The following is a 25,000-nucleotide window of genomic DNA, read 5'->3' on the forward strand; positions in this document are numbered from 1 at the left end:
CTCATGGAGAATTCCAATTACTCAATAATCCAGAGAGCTGGGTTGCAAATATTCTCCCTATTGCTTGTTCCTTTGCTTCATTTTTGGTATTCGTGTGTGTGTGTTTGTGTGTGTGTGTGTGTGTGTGTGTGTGTGTATGTGTGTGTGTCTATGTGTATGATTCCATGAGCAAAGGAAATAAATTCTCTGGCTTGAGGTCTCAGGGGAGAATCTTTCTCATCCCCAGTGCACAAACTGTTATAACTCTGTCTCACTGTCTCTTGACTGCTGGCCCATCTAACTCGCCTCTTTATCACTTATCCATTTGTTTAATCTTTTTTCAGACTGATATTTATGGACTGGCAAAGAAATGTAACTTAACAGAGCGCCAAGTTGAAAGATGGTTTCGGAGGCGACGGAACCAAGAGAAGCCTTGCAGGTTGAAGAAATTCCAAGAAGTTTGGTAAGAAGGACTGCCAAAGCTTTTTATAGTGCTACAGTTTCATCTGGACCAGGGGGGCCATCTCTGAGGGAAAACTGACATTGGGGTGCTGGAAGGGTTCAAAGCCAGTTTATCATTTCCTATAGGTCTGTTCCTTAGCATTCTGTGCTTCCATTCTCTTCTCTATGAAACAGGCCAGCTATGAATTCTCTTATGGTGAACACGAGACATTATGTACTTAGCCTGAAGACCAGAAAAGTCATAAGCATGTCTTAACTGATGTTTGTCTTTTCACCACTTTAGTTCAGCTGTTTCTCTTCATCACCTGTCTCCAGCCATTTTGATTGTAAAGGCAGAGGTTGTCTGAGAACACATGCTAGAGTGCTCAGCTCAGAATGCCAGCTGGAGGATCTCCCTCTGTCTGATTTGACTCAGGAGCCCTGGTCCTGCCTGAGGGGTGCACAGCTTGTGCCTCTTAGATATCATTTGGCTTAGCCTGGGGGTCAGAATGGGCTGGGGCATTCAGCCCTCTACCAGAGGTGCTACCTCAAATACAGTCTGCAGGCAGAGAGGGTGTGTGCATGGGGTTTAATGTGGTTTTCATTTGAATTCTGCTTTTCCCCTGCTCCCCTACATAAGATCATAACATTGTGGATCACTCCATTGCTGGTAGAAACTGACCTCTGCACAGAACAGGTGGGTGAGGTCATTGCCCTTACTTTATTTTTCTTCAGATGAATGGGTATTAATTGCCTGTGTCTGATGCCACACTCTCCGCGCAGTGTGATCCTGCTTTTGGCCTGTCTCTTAGGACCTGCACATCCCCTAGTGAGCTCCACCAGGTCCTTTTGTTTTGATGGTGGAATGAATGGCTGTCCAAAGTGAGACTCCAATAATCAGATCATGTGGTTAAACTCTCATGACAACTTTTGGTTTCCCTGTACCTTCCTAAGGACTGTAATCCAACTGTGATGTTGAGGCTGGCCGAGGTCTAGAGGGAAAGACCAGTTCTTCAGGTTGTCTCAAAACACACTCGTTTCTCATCACAGGCTTCCTTCCACTACCTTCCTGCAATGGCTCAGCATGCTTGGTCTTGCTTATTTTCTCACCAGCATCTCTCTAATTTTTAGCTCTTGAAAGATTGGTTAATACTATGTTGCTATTGATGCCATCTTGGCACAAAGGTATCTAAACCATCAAAGTGGGGCTGATCTCACATTACATCCTCCTTTTCCCCTGATGACATTAATTCATTCTTATTAACAAATGATTCTTATCTTAAAGTCCCCAGACAAGGACTGATTCTCTGTCTCTGAGCTGAATCATATCCCAGTGAAGTTCTCTGGCAATTTCTTGTTCTGTTGTAGTACCTCAAAGTTTATAAATATGCATTTAGTCATCCCAACAGGGTGAGATAGTCAGGGGAGTTTTAAGAAATGAGAAACCACATATTCATGTAGTTTAAGGAACTTGCTCCCGGTCACTTAGCTGTCAGAAGACCTATTGCACCCATATCTTCTGGCTCTTACTCTGATGCTCTTGTAGCTCACCGTACTGTCCCTGCCACCTACTGCCTTGCTCTCAGCAAGCAGAGCATCTCCTACATGGAGTAGCATTGGGGATCAGGCTGTGTCAGTGAGTCTACTCACTGATCACTGGCCCTGGCATTCACACTAGAGAAGGGAATTTCAAGTTATTCTAACCAATCAGTCTGACAATGCAGAAGTTCATGTTGAGTGTCTGTACGTATCACTATGCCTAGAGTTTGACTTTTAGGGGAAATAAGTATACAAGGCCTGGTCACTGGCCTGAGACCACTGACTAGGGAGACCAGTCTATCACACATGAAGCTATAACATCTGTTGTGATTATACTCCAGTTGCCTTGGATCAGCAGGGCATGATCATGTTTAGATATGCTGCAGGACTTCACAGGAGATGGGTCAGCAGGTCTACAGAGTTAGAGAAAGTCTTTTTAGAGGAAATGAGACATTAGCTGGACCTTGAAAAATGGTCAGGTTTCCATAGGAAAAGAAAGTAGGATTTGAGGTTGGCTTTTTGAAGCAAAACAGGAAATTATGACATATATTCAGCAAACTGTAAGAGAGCCCAAAAGTAAAATTTAAGCTTTGCTTTTTTTCTTTAGCCATGTTACAAATTTCTTCTAATTCAGGTAAAGTTATTATGGCCTATATAAACAGACTAAGCAAAATGCCAAGCTATTTTATTGTATAGGGACTATGCTTTATTCTGTTCATCTGTGGGACATGTCTTAGAAATCATAGCTCAGGGTACATAGCCGCAGGCATTTGGGAGACCAAACTTATTTCCTAACACCAGCCTCTTAAGAATTACTCTCCAACAGACAGAAAATCCTGTTGGAGAAATCTAGAATATCCAGAATATTCATATGGCGGTTGCTGAACTTCCTGAACTCAGTTTATTGTTTCTTGGTTACTTTCTTTAATGATGACCCCTATGCTGTGTTCATAACATTTAAGATTTCAGCCCATAGCAAGTCCTTTAGTTAAAGAAAATCAAATTCCATACTAGATGGCCACATTTCTTTGTAAAATAAGCATTTCCATCTTGCAAGGGAGATATTTCATCCTCAGAGAGGGAGAGGATGAAGAGATGGAGGGTGGGAGAGGGAGGGAAGGGATAAAGAATGAAAGGAAAAAGGAGTTGGGATGTGTTACGTACCTGTACCAAGGCCACACAAAGAACGTAAACATTGTGTTCTACAAATAGGTAATGCACAAATGAAAAAAAGGGAAAGGGACCAAGAGATAGGAGTGGGGTGGGGAGGGAGGGAGGGAAGGAAGAGGGCATAAAAGGAATTAAGATGTGTTATGTATGTGTACCAACTCCACATGAGGGATGTAAACAGTATGGACTACACACGTACTAATAAACTAAAATTTTTACAAAGTCATCATCCAAAAAAAAGAAGAAGAAGAAAAAGAAGTACTGCCTAAGTGCCCAGGGTGTGTAGGCAGAACTTCCCAAGGCAAGTGGTGGGCTGTCTTTGATGGAGTGGCCTGAGCCCAGCCCTCAAATGATACCAAGTGATGGATCCAGTGAATAGATTTTAGGCTCTTGTGTATGACGAGCAAGAATTGAAAGTGTACATTCAGTGGTAGAAGAAAAAGTAGCTGAATTTATTGAAGTAAATGGGAAGAAAACACATAATACGTATGCTTGTCCCAGAGTTCACTCTGATTAAATTACATACATGAGACCAAGTTCATATATATGAACCTTTGCAAGGTTTGAGTGGGGGAAAAGGTTACTGAAGGTCAAATCACCTCATGTGCTTTGGCCTGGAGCTTGGGAGATTTTCTGGGTCTTTGTTATTTTATTTTTGCTCTTAGATGAATGGAAGGAGGATTGGTTTGGGGTGGTGCCCAAATTCAGGTGGTGGTGGGGATGTTCTTCTAGCCCCAGGATGCAGGTGCACTATTTCTCCATTCCACTCATCTACTGTGCACCCTGTCTGTGGCTCTACCAGCTTCTCTCACCATTGGCCCAAGTGTACACTGCCCAGTTCCTTCGCAAGCTTGCCCTGCACTGCTATCTTATGTTATTTGCCTAATGAATCGGTTTCTGAATGTTTTCAATTCCTCTCCCAACATTCATGTTCATTTCAGCCTTTCCTGGGGTAAAAAAGGAAGTTTTACTGTTGCAGAATTTAAGAGATTGGAGAGTCCAGCAGGTGAAACAGGAGGATTTATTTAGGTGCACACTGGCTCAGTGGACTCGTCCAAAGGCTGAGCCCAGCACAAAAGAAGGGCTCTAGTTTTGTATGTACTGGGGTGTGGATTGGTCTGCCTTAAGAGCATGAAACCTGTGGACAGAAGCAGAACAAAAGCAATCAGTCAAGCTGTGACAGTTTTGTAACTTAGCATCTCTTGGTGGCCTTGGTTGGGTAAAAATGGGATCTTATGAGAGCAGGAAGTTGTGAAACCTTGCGTAATAAGAACAAAATTACTAATTGTATTTGTAATAGAACGAAGAACAACAGCCATAGGGAAGGGGAAATACAAGGAGGAGTTGTTTAAGTTGGGGAAAGTTGTTTTTCTTTCTTTTTTGAAGTCCTGTTTCATTGCTATTTTAGGTTCATTTGATGCAAGTAAAATAATGTCGATAAGTAGAGTGCGTGATCGTTCCTGTTATTATCAGTGAAAGGCAGTTCTCAGACTTTTTGGCCTCAGGAGCCTTTGTTCTCTTACAGACTCTTGAAAATCCCAGAGAGCTTTAATGTGTACCTGTTGATAGTTACTGTATTAGATATGGAATCTGAGACATTTTTATAAAACATGAGACACTGCAAGCACACTTTTCATTGTGTACTTTCTTCAGAGCAGTGACACAGTCACATGTCATGTGGCCTCTGCATTTTGCTGCTGTATGCTTGTGAGAGAATGAGAGGGAAAAATAGTGTTTTCTGCTATTATGAAAACCTTCTGACCTCAGGGGTCCCTGGAACATACTTTGAGAACCACTGGTGTAGCATAATGAATGCTAAGTTGGACTGGTGTAGAAAAATATGAAACATGGGTTGTACCCCTGCATCCAGTTATGCTCTACAGCCTTTTGTGAGTTATGTGAGCTCTCCATGTGCCAGTTTTCTTTAGTGTTTATCTTACCTACTTTGTGAGATTCAGGCAACAGTCAGGATAATTTTAGCATCAACTTCGTAATCTTGTTAAAATGTGTTAACATCTCGATGAAAATGTGATAATACATATCCTTGGCACACAATCAAGATGTCAATAAGTGTTTGAGAAACAAATCAGACAAGATACACCACCTAGACTTTTGTTGCATTTCTGACCTAGGTGACCTCCTTATTTCCTATTGTTCATGCTTCTTGTCTGGACAAGATAACCCAGGGAGCCAAGGAAATGCTTTCTGTAGCAAACACAAATGTGACAAGTGCAGACAGATCTGAACTTTTATTTTGTAAAACACCCCTTGAGTATTTTTATGGTTCAACTTGTTGAATATTGAATGCTTCTTTTTTCTTTTCAATCAAAACAAGTCATGAAAAAAGATTGTGATTTATCTTAGAGGCAGTAATGATGTTCAGGGAACACTACTGGATGCAGAATTCAAAGTCTTGCACTTTAGGTCTCAGCTTTACTACTTCTTAGCTACAGGAGCTGGGAAAGTGGCCTAGGCTTTATGAGCCAGATTTTTCATCTGTAAAATGGATATATGCCTATGCTCCTATTTCCTGCCTCTCTTGTAGGTGTATTGAGGAAAACACTGATAGCAAACCTTTTAGAGATGAGTGTCTAAACTGCAACCCAAAACACACTTATTTATCCTGAAGTGCCAACACTGCAATTAAACCTGAATACTAAGGTTTTGGTTTAGAAAAATAAAACAAGTTATACATTAACATCTTTTGTCTTAAAAGAAAAACAACATGCTTGCCATAGGTTCCCCACCACTACTTTAGGGCATTACACAAATGAAAGAAACAAATATTATTTCCACATTACTATTTTTGCTTCAACAATCATTAGTTAAAATAGCCATGATTTTAAAAATAACTTTATTTTGGAAAGTTGCAAACATAGACAAATGTAAGAAGACCATGTAATGAACTATGTATTGACCTCTCACCAACTTTAGCGATGATTGACTCAAGGCTAATCCTGTGTCATCTGCAGTCCCACCCACTTCTCTTTCCCACCACAGATTATTTTTCAAGCAAATATTAGACATTGTATGATTCTATTTCATTTCTAAGTATATGGTATGTGTCTATAAAAGATAAAGACTCTTTCTAAAAACATATTTGCAATATTACTGCCATGTCTAAAATAATTTTTATTTGATAAAAACAAATAATCAGTGTTCAAAATTCCTTGATTATCTTATAATTTTCTTTCCATTTTGTTTATTTAATCAACATCAAGTAAGATCCATATGTTGCAATTGTTTGATATGTCTGTTAAGTCTCTTCATCTATAGGTCTTCCCCATAAATGAGAAGAATCTTTTTATGCAAATTCTGCTTTTAGGAAAAAACAGTAAAGTCTGACCACACAGAAATCTTCCAGGTGTGAATTTAAGGAGAATAAAATAAGTTGTTGGATTTTTCAGATTTCTTTTTATTATATTGATGATAATTCTGATATCAAGTCATGATTTATGATATGTCTAGAACTGGTTCGGTAGTAGTAGTAGTAGTAATAGTAGTAATGGTAGTAGTAATAGCACAATTTGTTTTTACTTCATGTTAGAACTATGACCAATGGTTTTGCAAACTATCTTAAATTACTTTTATGTGTGGAGAAAAATTTTGTTATTCCCATTCTACAGATTAGGGAGTTAAATGACTTACCTAAGTGTATGGGCATCTAATAAATGCCAAAGCCATTATGTAAACTTAGATTTGCCTCACTCCAGAGTGTGTTCCTCCAAACTTTGTCATGCCAAATCTTTCTCTCCTCAGATGTCAATAACCTTTACAAAGGAGTAAAGAATTTTCTTTCTTTTGGCAGCTGGCGATTTGCATTTTACTTGATGCTTACTGTTGTTGGAACTGCATTTCTTTATGATGTAAGTTGTCTTTTTGATATCTTTGGAATTAGTCTTTAATTTTTAAAATTCTTGCTTGTAAATTCCTTTAGGATATATTCTTGATAGATAATCAGTTTTAGAGATTTCTCTCAGGATTCAAAATTTTTTCAAATATTTTATTGCTATGGCTATTTTAAGATATGTTCACCTTTAAAAATGCAATAATTGAATTGGTTGAAAAACAATTTTGTTAGTAGATATGCTGTTCAAAATAATTTTCTCAATGAAACAGTCCTATTTACTGATCCCAGATCTACAGTGAATTTCACAGGGGTGTTACATAGGATCATGAATAAATACCTATAAAAGGAGAAATATGTTCAATAGAAGCAACAGGAATATACAAAAGTGAGTCTTTCTATGTATCTTTGCTCCCAATAAAGAAGAGTTTATTGTTTGAAGAAGACTTTATATTTTCTGCTGAAATTAGCCTTTGACTCTGACAAACTTACTTCTCGGTTGGTCCTCGTTTTTACAGAAACCTTGGGCATCTGACCTCTGGGAGGTTTGGAATGGCTATCCCAGACAGGTAAGTCCCCTCTGATACAACCCCTTCTTCCCTTTCACATCCAGGGCCCTAAAATTATCCCGCAGTTAGGTTTTAGTCCCCCTTCCTGCTCTTTGTCAACTACCATGCCATCTTCTGGCTCTTTCTCTTCCTGGACTGTCTAATTCTGATTAACTCATCGCTTGTCTCAGTCCTTTAACTTGTGCACGGTTAATGAAATACATATTTGGGTTTAAATCTATCATTTATCACTGATTTTTTATTTGTACCCCCTGATGAATTTCCTTTGTATTTTCCTCTAGCTTTTCTATGGGACAAAGCTTTTTTTAAAAAAAAATCACTATTCCATTTTTCCTTATAGTGACTTTTCATTAATGCAAGACTTTATTTATTAGTTATCCTAGAAATTACCATGTAATTACTTCCTTGACTAATTAGAGTATAATACAAATTAGTGTTTTTTCCTCTTTTTAGTCACTGAAAGGCCATTAGAATACACCATATAACCTCCTCCTTCAAATATTGAAGCCCTATACACCAGAGCTCTTACTGCTTTATAATTCAGTCAAATTACTCTTTCCCTGCTATTCATTCCTTCCTGTGTTTCTGTGTTCCAATCCATGGTTATTACCCTTCTGGTTGAAGAAGTCCTAACTGGTATCAAATGTTATTAAATTGCCTTTATTTTTTAAAAAAATTAATAGAACATCTTTATTGAACTAAACTTTGCACACCAGACAATTTAAAAACTTAAAAGATAAAATTCAGTAGATTTTAGCACATTTACAGAGTTGTATAACTACAACTACAGTCAAATTTAGGTAATTTTTGTCATCCCAAATAAAAACACTCTATTTACTAGCTATCATCTCCCAATCTCTTGCCTTTACTTTTTAAAGGATGTTTTTTGCTGGGTGTAGAATTCTAGATTAGTAATTATTTTCTTCAGCACTTTAAAGATGCTATTCCATTGTCTTCTAAATCCCATCAATTTCTTTAAGAATTCAGCTGTCACTTTTATTTTTGCTTCTTTGAACATAATGTCTTTTTTCCTAATTTATGTCCATGTTTTAGCTTATTTTTCAGCAGTTTAATTATGAAATACACAGATTTAGTTTTCTTTTAATTTATCCTGCTCAGAATCCATGGTACCTCTGGAATTTGTGGCTTGATATCTTTAGTCAGTTTTGGAAAATTTTTAGTTATTGCCATTGCCTCTGTTCCTTCCTCTTTACACTCGTGTACAATTCTAGTTACAGTGTGTGCTAGGCATCAGATGTCTCTTATGCTTTTAAAAATATTTTCCATCCTTTTGCCTCTCTGTGCTTCAGTCTGTTGGGAAACAATTCTCTATCAGTCTCTTGCATTTATGGACAAGATATGAAGGGAGACACTGACTGCCTTTTGTTCTAGACTACCTTTTAAAGGTTGTTTGTATAGCAAACTGTCTCAGATGATTTAAATGTCTCCCTCTGGAGAAAAAGCAGGCACATTATAAAAGATTTCAGTTCCCTAGCTCAGGGTTCCTCTCATGTAACACAATCCACAACATATGCAGTTGTCATCTGATGCCCTATGGGAATTGGGAATGGGAGGACTGGCCAAAATACAGATACTCCAGCTATGTTATTACTGTGAGTCATATGTTGTCTTTTATCTTTACCCAGGAGTTTCCTATCTTCTACTGTCATCCACAAAACTTGTGGTAGACAAACCTGTTAGCTTGCAAGAAGGGTAAAATTGCAGGTACTTTACACTTCACTATGTCTTCCAGGTCACTCACTAGTGCTCCAGCAGAATCTTGTGTTAAACACATCTTAATTTCAGTTCTTAATTTCACTCACTGTATTTTTCAATTCTCAAATTTTCATTTAATTTTTTAATGGATTCCTGTTCTCTACTAAAAAATTTCCATCTTTTAGTCTGTTTTTTAAATTATTTGAAAGTCTGGGTATAATAAATCTTGATTACCTCTAGATCTGTTTTCTTTCTTTCTCCCATCTTCATCTGCTTTATAGATTTTGATTGAATGACTGATATTGTATATAAAAAATATAGATGGTCAAGATGATACTACCTTCCTTCTGAGGGGTTTTATTTTCCCTGCTGTTAGATGTTAGAGTGGATCCTATGATTGAGCTGATTCACTGTGGACCACAGTTGTTGTGAGGGTAAATGTATTTCCAACTTATTCATATCCTGGAGTGTTTCTCTTCATTAGGTTTAAATAAAAGATTACAGTGTTTACTGTGACTCCTTTTCCTTGGTTAGCTTAAACATCAGTTTGCTTACTAGCATTATGAGATAACTAAAACACCTGCTTAGCTTCTGCTGTTTCTTAGTTTCTGGGGTCAGTACCACTCATAAATTGGCAAATGCAGAATTTGTGATATGCATAGTTGTGGTTTTCTTTGGCTTTATTCTGTTTAGGGTCTGTAGTACTTATTGAATAAAGGGATTACTTGAAATAATGAATTTATTTTAATACATTTTTTTTCTCTGGGATCTTTACTACAGGTTCTAGATGCCTGGGTTGCTCTGTGATGCCCTTAAACAGATACAACACAATAGATTTTCTGTTGTTCTTAAGTAAATATTTTTAAAATTATTTTTCTACTTTAACTCCAAGTAAGTTAAAATAAGGCAATTAATTCCTATAGCAGTTTTAATTTTTCAGACAAAACATTTGACTTGATTTTGGAATACTCGTCTACCATTTTAGAAACAAAACACCTTGAAATATTATCTCTAGTTCCGTTTTGGAAGTTGAAATATGAATCATTGTCATTTTATGGAATTTTTTGGAATAGAAATAGATGAGTTTTAGTGCACTAAAGTAAGTTGTTATAAGGAGACATTTAAAGTAACAAATACTTTTCTTTTCCCTCAGCCCTTGCTGCCATCTCAATACTGGTACTACATGTTAGAAATGAGTTTTTATTGGTCTCTGACATTTAGCCTTGGCTATGATGTCAAGAGGAAGGTAAGTTTTATTTACAAGCTTCTGTATCAGTTTCTTCAAATAGTTTTATCTCAGTCTTTAAATTGTATTTTTATGTGTATTTAGTTGCAGTTCATGGATCTTTTTGGTTTTGATAGTACGTAGAATAGTGCAAATTATACTTGTTCTTTGGTCCCTTGGTTAATATTTGTAGAGAAACATTATAGAAATTTTAACTTTGAAGTTCTACCCCTGTTCAATAAGTAAAGAAATCTCCTTTTAGATTGTCTGTTTCTTTCAGCTTAGGAGTTCAATGTCTTTTAATGCATATAAGAAAAGTGTTAGTCATGGTCATTCTGTAGCCACATTTTTTGATTGTTGAAAAAACACTGTATAAAATACTTTTGATGTTTTTAAAGACCTTGAAAGCATTTTTTTCCCTTAATTTATCACATATCCTTTCTAGGAAACCTGGCTTCAGGCATTTTTAGCTTTGCTTTGTTTACAGTGAAACTGTATGCCTTTTCAGGACACAAATTCAGGCATTACAGGAGGTGCTTGGTAGGCCTCTTTTCTGGTCCAACAACCCATGTTAGACCATGAATGCGGTCACAAGATTTCCTCATACATGTTAGCAGAACAGATCAAATGATGAATAACCTTTGCCTATACTTCATATGCTACACCCAAGGCAAAAGTCAGATTGGTAAAATGAAATTGGCTTGATTAAATGATATTTGAGTTGAGTGGTGGGTGTTTCTCATTACTAAAAGGCTCACTGTACTCCACTGGACATTTTAAAAGAAAAGCTACAGAATCTAAGAATGTACTATGAAAAGATCTGATAAAAATGGTCTCTATTTTCATATAGCTAAATAATAGCTGTAGATTAACTATTACTAACTTTAGCATAACTACACATTGTAATTTAATTGATTGAATCTTTTTTCTCAAGGGATAGAATGGAAAATAATTTTTTTAGAAAGTGTTCCTAGTTAGATTGATCCTATTTTGATCCTTTATTTATCCTTCATAAATTTCATGGTAGTGGATTTCCCTTTTACTGTTTGTAGATGCATTGAGCTCTTTTTCAAAAATTGAAGCATATTTTATGTTTTATAAATACATATCTTCAGAGTGATGAAACTATTGGGAGATGACTGTAACTCACCTCTCCAATTAATTGCCTGGCTTTGAACCCTTGATTTTACCATTCACTGACATATTTAGCTAGTAGGTTATACTCCATAAACTTGGTTTCACCTATAAAATGGAGCTAAAACTAGTTTCTGTCTCCTCAGGTTGCTGTGAGGATTAAACCAGTTAATCCATATAAAAGCATTTTCTCGTTTACAGTAAATGCTCAATAATATGAGCTATTATTGTGTCATGTTTACTCTTTCAGTTTGGCTGCAGGGAAACTGCAACTTAAATTTTTGAAAAATATTTTTTGAGATATTCAAACCATATAGTTGAACCATTGAAAATTACAATTCAGACATTTTTAATATAGTTACAGAGTTATGCAGTCACCACTACAGTCAATCTTAGGACATTTTCATCATTCCTAGAAGAAATCCTGGATCTTTTAGCAGTTACTCCTCATATCTCCCAATCTCCCAGCCTCTGGCAAGCATTAATTTACTGTCTGTCTCAATACATTTGCCTTGTCTAGATATTGATTCATATAAATTGAAACATACAGCATGTGGTCCTTTGTGACTGGCTCCTTTCATGTAGCATAGTATTTTTACTATGCTACCTAGTAGGTTCATCGATGTGTGTTGTATGTCATTACTTTGTTTTTATTGCTGAATAACAGTCCATTGTGTGACTAAACCTTATTTTGTTTATCCTTTTAACAGTTGATAGATGTTTGGGTTCTTTATTCCATTTGGCTATTAGAAGTAATAGTGTGAATATTCATATACTGTAATACTGTGAATATATTCACATATATTCATTATGCGAATTTATGTTTTCATTACATCTAGATGTGGAATTGCTGGGCCATATGATAACTCTATGCCTAACTTTTTGAGAAACTACCAGACTGTTTAACAAAATAGCTGCACTGTTTTATACTCCTACTGGCAGTGTACAAGGGTTCCAGTTTCTCCATATCCTTGCCACCACTTGTTATTATTCATCATTTTTCTTATAGCTCTTCTAATGAATGTGAAATGGTATCTCAGTGTAATTTTGCATTTTCCTGATGACTAATGAGGTTGAGCACCTGTTTGTGTGCTAATATGTTATTTTTCCATCTTCTTTGGAGAGAATCTTACATTGTGGTTCTCCAAGATGGAAGTTTTCCTTAACTGTCATTTTCTGATATGTTTAGTAAACTTTATTTTGCTTTTTCATATGCAGTAACATACTTTAATGGTTATGTAGTTTCATTACATCATTTTTTTCTTTTTAGAGCTAAGCAAGGAATAAAGGAATTGAAGGAATTGTACATGTAAATATGCACAAGAATGTGCTTGTATGTATATTTGTTATGTATATGTGTATGTGTGTACATATGTTCAGTGTGTCAGTGGAAAGAGCAACAGATGCTAGGAGTTAGATTACAACTGATCGGTGCAGTCTCAAAGTTAAATGACTTAATCAGTGAGGATAATACTCATCTTAGCTTCCTCACTAGGGTTGTGTTTAAAATTAAAGTGAAAGAGTTTTATAAATTTCAAAACATGCAGTTATAAGTTATTGGTATTATTATTATTATTATTATGAGCTCCTCCAGGATTGGAAAATAACTACATTTGCTTAATGGCTTCCATTTTTCTCTTGTTATATAGGATTTTGTAGCTAATATTGTTCACCACCTGGCTGCTCTTAGTTTGATGAGCTTTTCTTGGTGTGCTAATTATATTCGTGGTGGGAGCCTTGTGATGATTGTGCACGATGCAGCTGACATTTGGCTGGAGGTAAATGTTTATCATTAAAAAATAATAATACGACATCTTCAGTTTCTGTACCTCTCAGAGAACAAACTGTCCGTGAGTGATTTAGCAGGGCTCTGTGTCCTGGAAACACCCAGAGTTTGAGAATGTCTCAGGGTTCCCAGCTCCTTCAAAATGAGAGAAATAAAACCTCTTTTTCTGTATTTTCCACTCTTCATAGTGTTAGCAGCAGGTCAATTTGTGGGAGTCTCCACTTAATGAAGGTGCATGCTAATGCTGGCCCAGGAAGTAAGGAGATATTTGAAGAAGGAATGAACTATATAATCTTTAGAAGGAAAACTTAGGTTTCTGGAATTCTGGATTCTCAAAATTGAATGGTACCATCTATTCACTTAAGCCAATTCCCTAATACCCATTGGATGTTCACACTGCCTATCTGATCCTCTTACAGTCTAATTCCTGGCTTTAAGAATTGCAAGCTCATTTTTTAAAATGACATCCATTTTCTAAAGAAGAAAGAGGACTGGGCCGGGGATTTACCTCAGTGGTTCTGCTGCCTGCCTCACAAGCGTGAGGTCCCAAGTTCGATCCCTGGTACCAAATAAAAAGAAGAAAGAGGACTTAGGAAGTTCTCTGATGCAATAAGACTAGAGTCTTCCTAGTCCTGTATCACACAAAATACGAGGAACGAAGCAACATTAAGAGTGTTTTCTCTACCTGCTTCTGTGACACATTGGTTCCTGTTGACCTCAAGGCTGTGATTGAGTGGTTGTTCCTCTACTGCCAGGTCTCCTGCTGTATTTAGAGCAACATTGCCCGGAATCATTTAGTTTTTCATTTTAATATACTTCTTTATAATAAACCCAAGAAGAATGATGATGCCAACCAGTTTCATGTTTGGGATCGCTCCTTCTTTTTGGTACTGGAGATCGAACTCGGGACCTTGAGCTTGTGAGGCAGACGGCAGAACCACTGAGCTAAATCCCTGGCCCTGGGATTGCTTCTTGAAAGGTTAATAATTGAGTATAAGTTGATATGGAAGAAATTAAATTTAATAGAATCTTGTTCCTCTGTATCAGTGCTCAGCGAACTTTTTGGTAAAAGGCCAGACAGTAAATCTAGTTTTGTGGGCTACCTGTGATCTCGGTCACATATTTTTCTTTGTTTCTTGTTTTTTCTATTTTTATGCCCGCTTTAAAAATGTAAAAACCATTCTTAAGGACCAACATACTTTAGCTATGGGGTGGACTGTAATTTGCCAAATTTTATTTGAGAAATAACCAGAAGTTATTTGAAGTCATTTCAAAGCAACTGGCCCCTGCTAAAATATTCTTTGTATACAGAATGTTGTTTCTACTTTGTCTGCAATCCTAATTAGATATGTAAATATCATTCTAAAGGTCAAGGTTATTGTATGTGCTTCAGGGTAACAAATGGCTTAGGAAAAGAATGACTATGCCAGCTTTTCCATGTGTTGTTTTCTGAATGCGGCCATCTCTTTTATAATTACCCCCTTCTCTGATCGTATCTCCATACCCTGACTAAAAATTAAGACCACATTGGCCATGACTTAAGAATTGTATACTAAATGCTCTTGTTTGGTTGCCTTTGGTGTGTGTCCAATGTGAAAACAGTTCCATTGTGTTATTAAAGGGGAATTATATGTTCAAACTGGGAATAAATGTTAGGTTTTCCTCACCTACTCTCTTTTACTCTGTCAAGGCCATAAGTAATCCCTAAGAGACTTGAGCAAATCACTTACTGTTTTGTTTTCTATCTCCTGTTGTAATATGAGAAGCCTGTCTATCCCTTAGGATGTACTGTGAAGTTTAGCTCATTACTCTTGGAATATATTCTGAGGTCCTTAGGTAAAAATCAGAAGAAAAATGATACATCAAACTTAGAGGACTCATGGATAAACTACAGTAACAGCTTCATTTTCTTAATGATCATGAATCACTCTTGATTCAGAAATCATGATCAAACTTGAGGTTCAGTGCAAAAGGCCAGTACTTTCCCATCAGTAATTGGTGGTAGAGACCACATTCAAAGATGACAGCAGCCTATTTTTTTATATTCTCCCAAGGGTGCATGCTTCACAGCTTCCCTGAAGAGTTGTTTTAGTGTTTTCCCTGTCAGTCAAATTCTGATTCAATCCAGACATGGTACCATTTTTGGCCATGTTTACATCTTCCTTGAGATGGAGCTTAATAATCTTTCATATTCTTCAAGACAGTTGGTAGAACATTTATTAGCTCTGTTTTTGCAGGTAAAAACATTCTCAACATCTACAGTTCTTACTCATAACCTTTTTTCTTCTCCATGCATTTTCCTGATCCTCTAGTTTATATCATATCCAAGTTTGGATCCTGGACCCAATACTTTAATGTATCCTGACTGGTACTTATTATAGTAGAGGAGCTACCATCTGGTATTTTACCATTACACAGTCCAGAATGTGCACTTTTTGCCCAAGAGTGCTATTTGCCCCCACAAATGGGCTTACAGAGATTCCCATGCCTGTGCACATGTTAGCTTCCCATGTGGCCTAGCTGCTGACCTTACAAATAGCTATCCACTCCATTCTAGTCACTCCAAATGCTGACTTTTGCTCCTATACCCACTCCCACCTACGAAGTGTTCTAGTCATCTAAGTCAGCAGCTGAAGCTATTCTGTTGAGCCCTGTGCCACCCCACACGTTGGTCATGTCTTCACCTCATGGTAAGCATGGAAATTGCAACATAAACCCTTTCTGGAATATACATATGTTGCCTTTTTTGTATTAGAAGGGTCTTGAGCCTCCCAGTGATACTAGTTCTGAAACTTCCCAAGTCTAAGCCATGCTTCATAGAGAGATGTCTTTCTCCATCACAACTCACTCTGTCCCTTCCAACTCCTATCAGAAACTTTCTCCTTCAGGCTTGGGCTGCACTGGGTAATGCAGTGGAGCATCTTCATCAATTAACCTTACAATACCACATTCAACTTCCTTCTCTGTAGTTCTTTGTATTTAACACAGATAATATGAGCAGTGTGGCCTAGCATAAAATAAATAGGAGACAATCAACTGCTTAAAACTTTATTTTAACCAGGCTGGGGCCCCAAGTGTTGCCTCCTGACACCTCTTCCATCATGTGCCTTAAAATATCCACTGTGATTGCAGCATTCCCAGCCCTGCCTACATTTTACTCCTATCCCAGCCTTCCTTCATTGCAGGCTTTTCATGGTTAAATGGAGATATTAAATGCCCAAATGAAATGCATGCTAAGACTGACTATGCAAACTTCTAGTATTTTTGAAAAATGAGTCATATTTCAGTCATTTTAACATATCTTTTAAAGTTATTATATTATGGAAAATTTCAAACACAGGGCAAGATAAAGAGAGTAGTATGCTGGACTTCTCCAGCCTTAATAGTTACCATATGGTCAGTCTATTCAATCCACGATGCCATCCATACTCCACACCTTCTCCTGATTGTTTTGAAGTAAATCTCAGATATCTTATTTCATTCATTAATGTTTAAAGTTTATACTACTATCACTTTATCTAAATGTGGTTTCCTTTGTTTTCAGTCTGCTAAGATGTTTTCTTATGCTGGATGGAAGAAAACCTGTAACATCCTGTTTTTAATCTTCACTGCCATGTTTTTCATCACCCGCTTCATTCTTTTTCCCTTCTGGTAAGTGTACAAGGTGCCATGGCCACCTTTGGTTAGTGATGTGCAGAGGTGGCCTTGGCACACTGTTACAGTCAGAGAGCATTGCCCACCCTTTCCTTACACTGATCTTCAGTTATCTGTGCCAAGTTCAGTTGAAAAAAAAAGAATATGGAGAGCCATTTTTATAATGTACATTTTTGTAGCTAATTAAAGCAACATTCTCTGGTGTGGAAAAGGCTTATTACAAAGGGCAATGGAAAATGTGTAGCCCAGTGGGTGAGCAACATCTTGTTTCATAAATATGGATCTTTCTTTTAACAGCTTTTCTATCCAGTTACTCAATACAAAGCCATTAACTAGTCACCAGGTCTCTAGAAGAAATGCACATTCTGTGTTATGACAGTTATAGCCATTACCTGAGTGCCAGACATTGGATTAAGTTCTTTAAAAATCTTGGTTCTAGTCTACACAACTAATTATAGATAGGTTCTGTCACTCCCACTTCACAGATGGGGGAACTTCTGCTTATTTCACTCTCCATGGCCACTGATCCTAACAGTGATACCTAACAGGTAACATTTTGACATTCATTGCTTCTTGATCAGTCTGTTAAGCTTATTCAACTATGTGTTGGTAATGAATGACCTAATACCGCATCTCCCATGGCAGTTCTTCCATTGGCAAGCATATTTTTCCATGTGCTGATTGACAGAAAATAGAGTAAACATGTAGGGAAGCTTTGGTTTGGAAGAAACAAACAGTGGCATAGGGCTGGGCTGGGAGCTTCAGATCCTTTCAACAGAAGAACTGTTGCAATTGAAGATCCCAGGGTCCAGGGGAGAGAGATGGAGACTCTGGCTCTAGGCCTCATTCCTAGGTGGGTGGACAGTGGCCTGGGATAGTACCCAAGGAGGTGTGGCCAGAGAGGTCAGTGGGAACTGTCTTCCACTTGGAAGCCAGCTGCTTTTTCTAAACCATGATGAAGAATCTTGTTTAGGCATTTTCTGAAGAAGAGAAGCCTAGTGCAGTGGTCAAGTTAATGGATGTTACTCAAGCCTAGTTGCAAGTCCTGGCTCCATCCTAACCACCTGTGTGATATCTTGGACAGGTTAGTTAAAGCATTGTTCTGTGCCTCTGTTTTCTCATCTGTTAGTTGGAAGTAAGCATTGACATAGGGCTTACCTGAGGTAGTACCTATGAAAGTTTTAGAAAAATGTCTGGTACATATTAAAGACCCAATGAACACTACCTGTTATTAAAAGTACTAGTATCTCAGAATTTGGAATTTAAAGCCAAATCCAAGATATTTACCTTATACATTCCATGGTTAATAAATCACATCACTGTCATTTTTTATTTGACTGAGCAGATATGTTTATAAAATTTTATTATTGCACGCTAGCTATTGTTATTATTATTATTATTATTATTATTATTATTCTAGGGGATGGAACCCAAGGACTCATGTATGCTAGGCAAGCACTCTACCACTAAGTCACTCCCCCAACCCTTGATAGCAGTTATCAATAGGACAAATATTGACTTGTGGGTAACAGTTGGATCTAGCTCTTTAGTGTGACTTTCATGGCACTGTAAGTCCAAAGCCTGCCCAGCAGTGCCTCTTATCATGTACCAAGGGCGCCAAGTGCTTCAGTTGTCTGTTGCTGCATAGCAAACCATATGCAGACTTGGTGGCTTAAGGTAGTGGTGGGTAAACTTTCATGGCCAGAGAATAAATGTTTTAGGCTTTGAGAGCCACATATGGTATTTGCTGTGTATTTTTCTTTGTTTTGTTTTTCTTTACAGTGCTTTAAAATGTACTGAGCCATAATTAGCCCACACAGCTGTCCAAAAACATGTTGCAGGCCAGATTTTATCCATAGGCCATGGTTTACAGATCTCTGTTAAAACGTCATTTGCCAATTACTATTATCTCTTATAGTTCTCAGAAGTGATTGGTCCCAGCTAGATGGTTTTCACTTAGGGTCTCTAACGTGATTACAATGAAGTGGTAGCTGGGCAGTCAGATAGTGGCTCGAGTTGGGATTTTCTTAAAACCTTCCTCAGTTACTTGGTTAAGTAATACATGCAAAACCAGATTTTAAACTGATTTTGGGCTGAGACTTGAACTGAAACTATCAGCTGGAATACCTGCACATGGCCTCTCCATGTGGCCTTGGCCTTCTCATAGCATGGCAGCTGCATTTCAAGTGTGAGCCTCCTGAGAGAAAGCTAGGCAGACACTGTGTCTTACTCTGTAACCCAGCCCCAGAAAACACATCATGTCACTTCGCACCTCATGTTCTTCATTGGAACTAGATTCTGGAGGCCCTGGCCATTTTCAAAGGAAAGAAAAATTTAACTCTCTTTCTTGGTAGGAACAGTTTCTAAGAATTGCAGATTATTTTTAAAGCACACACTGTGGGTTGTCTTTGAACTTAGCAATGGAGAACATTCACCTCTGTCTTTCCTGTGATATCTCAAACAAGCAGTTCATTCTCCTGCCAGCATTTGGATTTCAAGAAAAATTAGTTACGTGCATTTGACATTTTCTTGATGTTGACATTGAATTCACCAGGCCACTGTGGAGGGCAGCAGAGATCACTGCCATCTTTAGGGAGTTAGATTGCAGGAAAGAAATATTTAAAGACTTGACTGTGTGGTTTTCCTAGAGGTAAAAATACTTCTGTTACCAATATTGACTGATTCTAATTGTTTAGAAGGTTTTGCAAAACCTCACTAAGGCATTGGAAGTTAGGAGATCAGTTTTCAGTGGTCTTTGAAAGAGGAATCACTAGTTTGCTAAGGTTCATCTGTCAGAAAGAGAGCTTCATTCTGCTGCATTGTACTACTCTGACTTAGCCTCTCATCAATTTGAACGTGTTATACTATCATCTTGGTGGTGCCAAGAAGGAAAATTTAGTTTCTTGTTATCAGCCTAGTTCCAACCATCTGTCCAAAACTTGTAACCCTGTAAATTCATTTCTCAAGGATATTTTATTTAGTCCAAATTTGTTGGGAAATTACCATGGACCAAGTACTGTGCATCTGGCCATCTTCACAGATGCAACTGGAAGGCTACACAGATGTAACTAAATAAATATTCAAGATTCAGACATTTTAGAGGTGCTGTGGGGTGCCGTTTGCAATCTAGTTGTTCTTTTCTTCTTCCCAGCTGCTTTTGTTGTACATTTGTGTTGAGATGTGGGGTGAGAGAAAGCCAACTGGGATTGTGCACATTTGAGATTTGTCTAGAGGCCATGGGGAAAAGAACTGGAGCTCTTACATTATAGTCATCTTTCCCTTTCTTAGATTTATCTTTCATTTCCACCAGCCTACAGCATATTTGCCTTCCTCTGTGTTTCCCTTTTGTATTTCTGCAACTGCATCCCCCAGTTTCCTTTCTTTCTCCTGTGTCTGACCATGCTATTTAGCTAATTCTTATGTCAGAACAAGTTAATTACATTGGTTTTCTGAACATTGTTTCATTAGCATTAGGTAGAAATTCAAATTGCTTTGGTCAAATTGCTTTAATTGCCTGGTAATCCAATTTGTTTGTATTTTTATTCAAAACCATTTAAATCACAGGTTTGTATTTTTCACATTGTACTCCCAACTATTGTTTTCAAATAATAACTTGTATATTTTGACTTATACAAATTCCACAAGAGAATCATTAGGGTACAAAGTCCTTTCTAAGGCCAGGTAAATGATTTCTCTGACTTCTGACAGTGTCTTCCATAAACAACAAGAACTGACTTGTCAATTGGAAGGGAAGGAGCACTCTGTTTTGCTGGTTTTTCAACATGCAATTGAATGTCCATCATGGCCTAAGTGTGCGGGTGGTAATGTCCTTCATTGCTTCATTACTTGAATTCACTGCAGCTAGATGTTGTGAAGGAGACACAGTTCCTACTATCCAGGAGTGCATACTGGCCATAGAAGAGATCTTTGTATCCATCCCTTATTCAAATATTTAAAGACCGTTAATAGTGATCTGTGTTTCTCAGATGTGCCAAAAAAAAAATTGAAACATTTTCACCTGTAAATAATATTCAGATGTGTAGCTTCTTTACTTCCTAATGTACTTAATGTTTGTAGTCATCTTTTCCCCCAACACTGGTCACTAGACTTCATAATCATCCAGCTGTTATTAGTATAAGAAAACTGGTACCCTGGGAAGCCCACGGGTGAAAGGGAATTTTGTGGGCAGTGGAACCATCTAAATACTTGGAACGGCTGGCAGAGAAGGGAGAGTTTCAAAAAAAGATTTTAAAGTCAAAGCTAAAAGCATCCAACAAGGTTCTTAGCTAACGTTCCTAGGGGAAATGAGGATAAGATGAGCGCTTTCTTTCCTCAGAAGGCCCAAGGCATGGGGCCCTGCATAATAAGCAGGGGGCTGAGCATGGATCTGATTGCACCGCTGTCAGCATGGTGTCTTTGCTGCTGCCAGCAGAGCAATGGGTTGGGGGGAGGCTGCAGTTCCAGGAAGACTCTGTTGGCACGAGAGCCACTCTCTTGAGCCACCACTACAGATGTAAATCTCGGAGCTGTATTTCCCACTTACACACGTGATGAAGGAAACAGTGAATTAGACATGCTCACTCTCAAGTGGCAGGGAGCCTCCAGAGGAGTTCTTTCACCTGGCCTCCACCCCTGGGCTTGGTAGCTTTTGCATGGTGTTAATAAACTCACAAAGGGCAGCTGCAGTGATCACTCTTCAAACCATAAGGAATTTAGTCATAATTTAGTCTACCCTCTTCATTTTTTTTAGAATTAATTTTAAGCTTTCAGGAAAATTTCAAGTATATAACAGAGAATTCCTGTATATCCTTTAGTTTTTGACGTTTTGTCCTATTTACTTTGTCATTCTCTCTCTCTCTTTCTTCACACACACACACACACACACACACAAACACACACACACACACACACACACAATTTATTTGAAAGTTATAAACATCAGCTAAATAGTTTCTTGTGTCCCAGATACTTGAGTGTGTATTTCCTGAGAATAAAAACATTCTCTTATGGGATCACAGGAAATGTAGCAATCTATCTTCTGTGTTCCAGTTTTGTCACTCAATCCAGTAATGTCTTTTATTGTTTTTTCCCCTCACCACTTAGATGCTGGCTCCAATCCTGAATTACATTGAGTTGACACTTATGGGAAACAGTTTCTTATCCCTTCTTTGTCTTTCATTCATTAACATTGTTGAAGTGTTTAGATCCCATGTTTATTTTTCAGATGAGGAGTTGTGCTATTTCTAGGATCACACTTAGTTATGGAAGAACCAGAACTAGATACAGGACATTTGAAACCCAGAACAAATATCATCCCAATTAAGTTACTAAACTTAATTAAGAGTGACATCATTTACCCTTGTTATCTATTAAATTGCCTTCAACTACATAGTAATTTTGAAATCTGAGACATCTCTAAGATAGACAATCTCTCTCCAGTAGAACCAGTATTTGTTATCTTAAAAGGACGTAATACTCACACCTACAATTATCAAGAACAGAAGAAACCCTTTAACTTTAAGATTTTATTAGGAAAATATACTTTTGATGGTTGTCTTGTGTACCCCAACAAAACCAGCTATTATTTATACAAACAGCATGACTTGTTCAAACAATACAAACTCATGTGATTGAAAGAGTTAAGATAGGAAAGAAAACCATAAACAGAAAGAGCTGAGCTTTACAGTCCAAGTGCACAGTAGCAGTTTATCAATTTGGAAAGATTAAATCCAAGCGGACACGAGCCAAGTGGTTCTAGAAATTTAGGAGTCTGGCAGTCATTTGACATTCTCTACAAAAAGGAAAATTCTAGTAGTCGCTGGAAGGTAGTGACCGATGATAAAGTGTGCAGGTGTTATATGGTAATGCATGCGCGCATGCGCAAGCACACATTAGGGAGAAAGCTGGAAAGGACGGATGCATTTATGTTTTCTTTATTTCTTTTTGAAGCAGAGGAGAAAAGGAAATATAGATTGTGAGATTGGGCTATCCTTTAGTGGGGCCCTGAAAATGTAATTGTGCCACCAGAACCTGCCACTGCTAGTGGCACCACTTCCTCCCCTCTGAGTTCCTCTCTCATGTCTTGGGCCACCTGTCCTCTCCGTCCTCCCACAGAGAATATTCAGGCAGCACAGTCCCTACTCCTCTCTCCTCAGAGCTTGCCCTCCCTCTGTGAAATTGGCTGCCTCCTCCCCACCAAGCAGAAAGTCCAGCCAGTTCTGCAGCACTGTCCTAAGGGCTGCTCATTAGCATGAGTCCCCTGCAGTTGGGGGTGGGGAGGTTAGGAGTTAGGAGGAGTAGTAGTCCTAGTGGTAGTACAAGTGGTAGTTTTAATTAAATGCCAATTTTTGAGTACTTGTTATGTGTTAAGCTCTTCCCAGTTGTCAACTCATTCAGTGCTCATAATGACCCAGTGAGGTGGGAAGTGGTGGTCTCATTTACAGACAAACTGAAACCTAGAGAGACAGTGGGACTTGCTGAAGATTCAGGAACTCTAATCCATGCATCAGGCTCCAGAGCCCATGCCCTCAGTCCCTCCTCTGTGCCCTCTGTCATAGGCATTTGCACTTTAAGGCAAACTCTTTCATTTTGAGAGCTCTACGGTTTATAAAGCTGGCTGTTTGTCTCCCTGGAGCCTCCGGGTCAGAAGGGTGGGGTTAGTCTTCCCTGGTGACTAAGGAGTAGTCTCAGGATGCATGCAGGTTTGAGACAAGAAGTTAGTGGCATCAGACCTTGAGCATAGCTCTTACACTGTTGTGTCAAGTGGATCTTTGCCCTGTCTAAAACCAGCGGTTTCCCATTGTTCTTAAAGTAAAGGCTGTGCCGCTAGCTGTGTCCTGCAAGCCCTGCCTAACATGGCTCCATTCACCTGTGCCACCTCCTCTTACACTACCCTTCCCTGCCACTCCTCTCTCTTAAAACTCCCTAAGTGCCTTACAAACTTTAGAACTCTCCAAACAGAAAGGCCTGCAAGAAAGCTTCTTTAGCTCTTTGGATTTTCTATGATGCCACACACTGGAGGGTATCTGTAGATGTCATACAAAGTTCCTGCAATTAGAACTCTGTACTGTCTGTCTTCCCTTCAACTAGAAGGAGCAGAGAAATAAATTTTAGTTCAGTCAGAACCCTGTCCGTTTCTCTTTGCATGGGTCACAATGAGCAGTTGTATGTTTACTAATTTATATCTCTAGTAAAAAGAGATTTTTGAGTAGGTTCCTTTGTCAACTTTGATGTTGACAGATTCCAAATAGGAGACCTAGTAAGGTGGAAGGCTCTAGGGGCCAGGTAAAGGAATTACATAGATGACCATAGGTTGTGGCCACTGCCAGTGAGAAGCTAATTTATGTAAGTAATTATTGCTGCAATGGAGGCTGAAATCAGCTCGAATTCTAAAGAAGTTGGGGGGGGGAGACTAGAGAAAAGTTACAGGTGCAAGGGTGAATACAATAGCATGTAAATTTTATTGTGGAAGGGTCCATGTTTTTTAAAATTAATTTTATTGGTACATTTTAGATATATAATATAATAACATTCATCATTAGAAATTTGCACCTTTACATAAGCTCTTTTGGTTATTTTTTCCCCATTCCCCTGCCCTCGCTTCAACTCCTCCATCCCTCCCTATTTACAAAGATTTTGTTTCCATTTTTTCATTTTCTCATATTAATTCCATTCTCTTCTTTCCTTTCCCCTACCCCTCCCACTTCCCCTTCCCCTTTGCCCCTCTTCTTCCTATTTCACATTGTCTATTGTACCTTTTAGTCCTTCTTTACACTTTCAGTTTCTCACACTAGAGAAACTATTCGGTATTTACATGTGCGCCCTATTTATTTCACTAAAGAGTATCACCTCAATATGCACCATTTAGCAATAAGTGTCTCTAATTTTTCATTTTTTATGGCTGAGTAGTACTCCATTTTATAAAAAAACCCATATTTCTT

General features: G+C 38.1%; 1 protein-coding gene across 5 annotated transcripts in view; it reads left to right on the top strand.

The window, feature by feature from the left end:
• Nucleotides 1-25,000, top strand: part of Cers3 (ceramide synthase 3) — a 131,814-nt gene that overhangs the window by 64,471 nt on the left and 42,343 nt on the right. For all 5 annotated transcript variants that reach the window (XR_002397469.2, XM_021264747.2, XM_087188287.1 and 2 more), the window contains 6 exons: nucleotides 324-442; nucleotides 6,938-6,995; nucleotides 7,495-7,545; nucleotides 10,415-10,507; nucleotides 13,270-13,398; nucleotides 16,951-17,057. Coding sequence is in view for 4 of the 5 variants with exons in the window: in XM_021264747.2 (XP_021120406.2) it covers nucleotides 324-442; nucleotides 6,938-6,995; nucleotides 7,495-7,545; nucleotides 10,415-10,507; nucleotides 13,270-13,398; nucleotides 16,951-17,057 (557 nt within the window). In the remaining variant the exon portion in view is untranslated. The remainder of the gene's footprint in view (nucleotides 1-323; nucleotides 443-6,937; nucleotides 6,996-7,494; nucleotides 7,546-10,414; nucleotides 10,508-13,269; nucleotides 13,399-16,950; nucleotides 17,058-25,000) is intronic.

Source organism: Heterocephalus glaber, unplaced genomic scaffold, assembly GCF_053883595.1.
Source record: "Heterocephalus glaber isolate CG9 unplaced genomic scaffold, H.glaber_assembly_v1.0 deba00001531, whole genome shotgun sequence".
NCBI classification, from domain to species: domain Eukaryota; kingdom Metazoa; phylum Chordata; class Mammalia; order Rodentia; family Bathyergidae; genus Heterocephalus; species Heterocephalus glaber.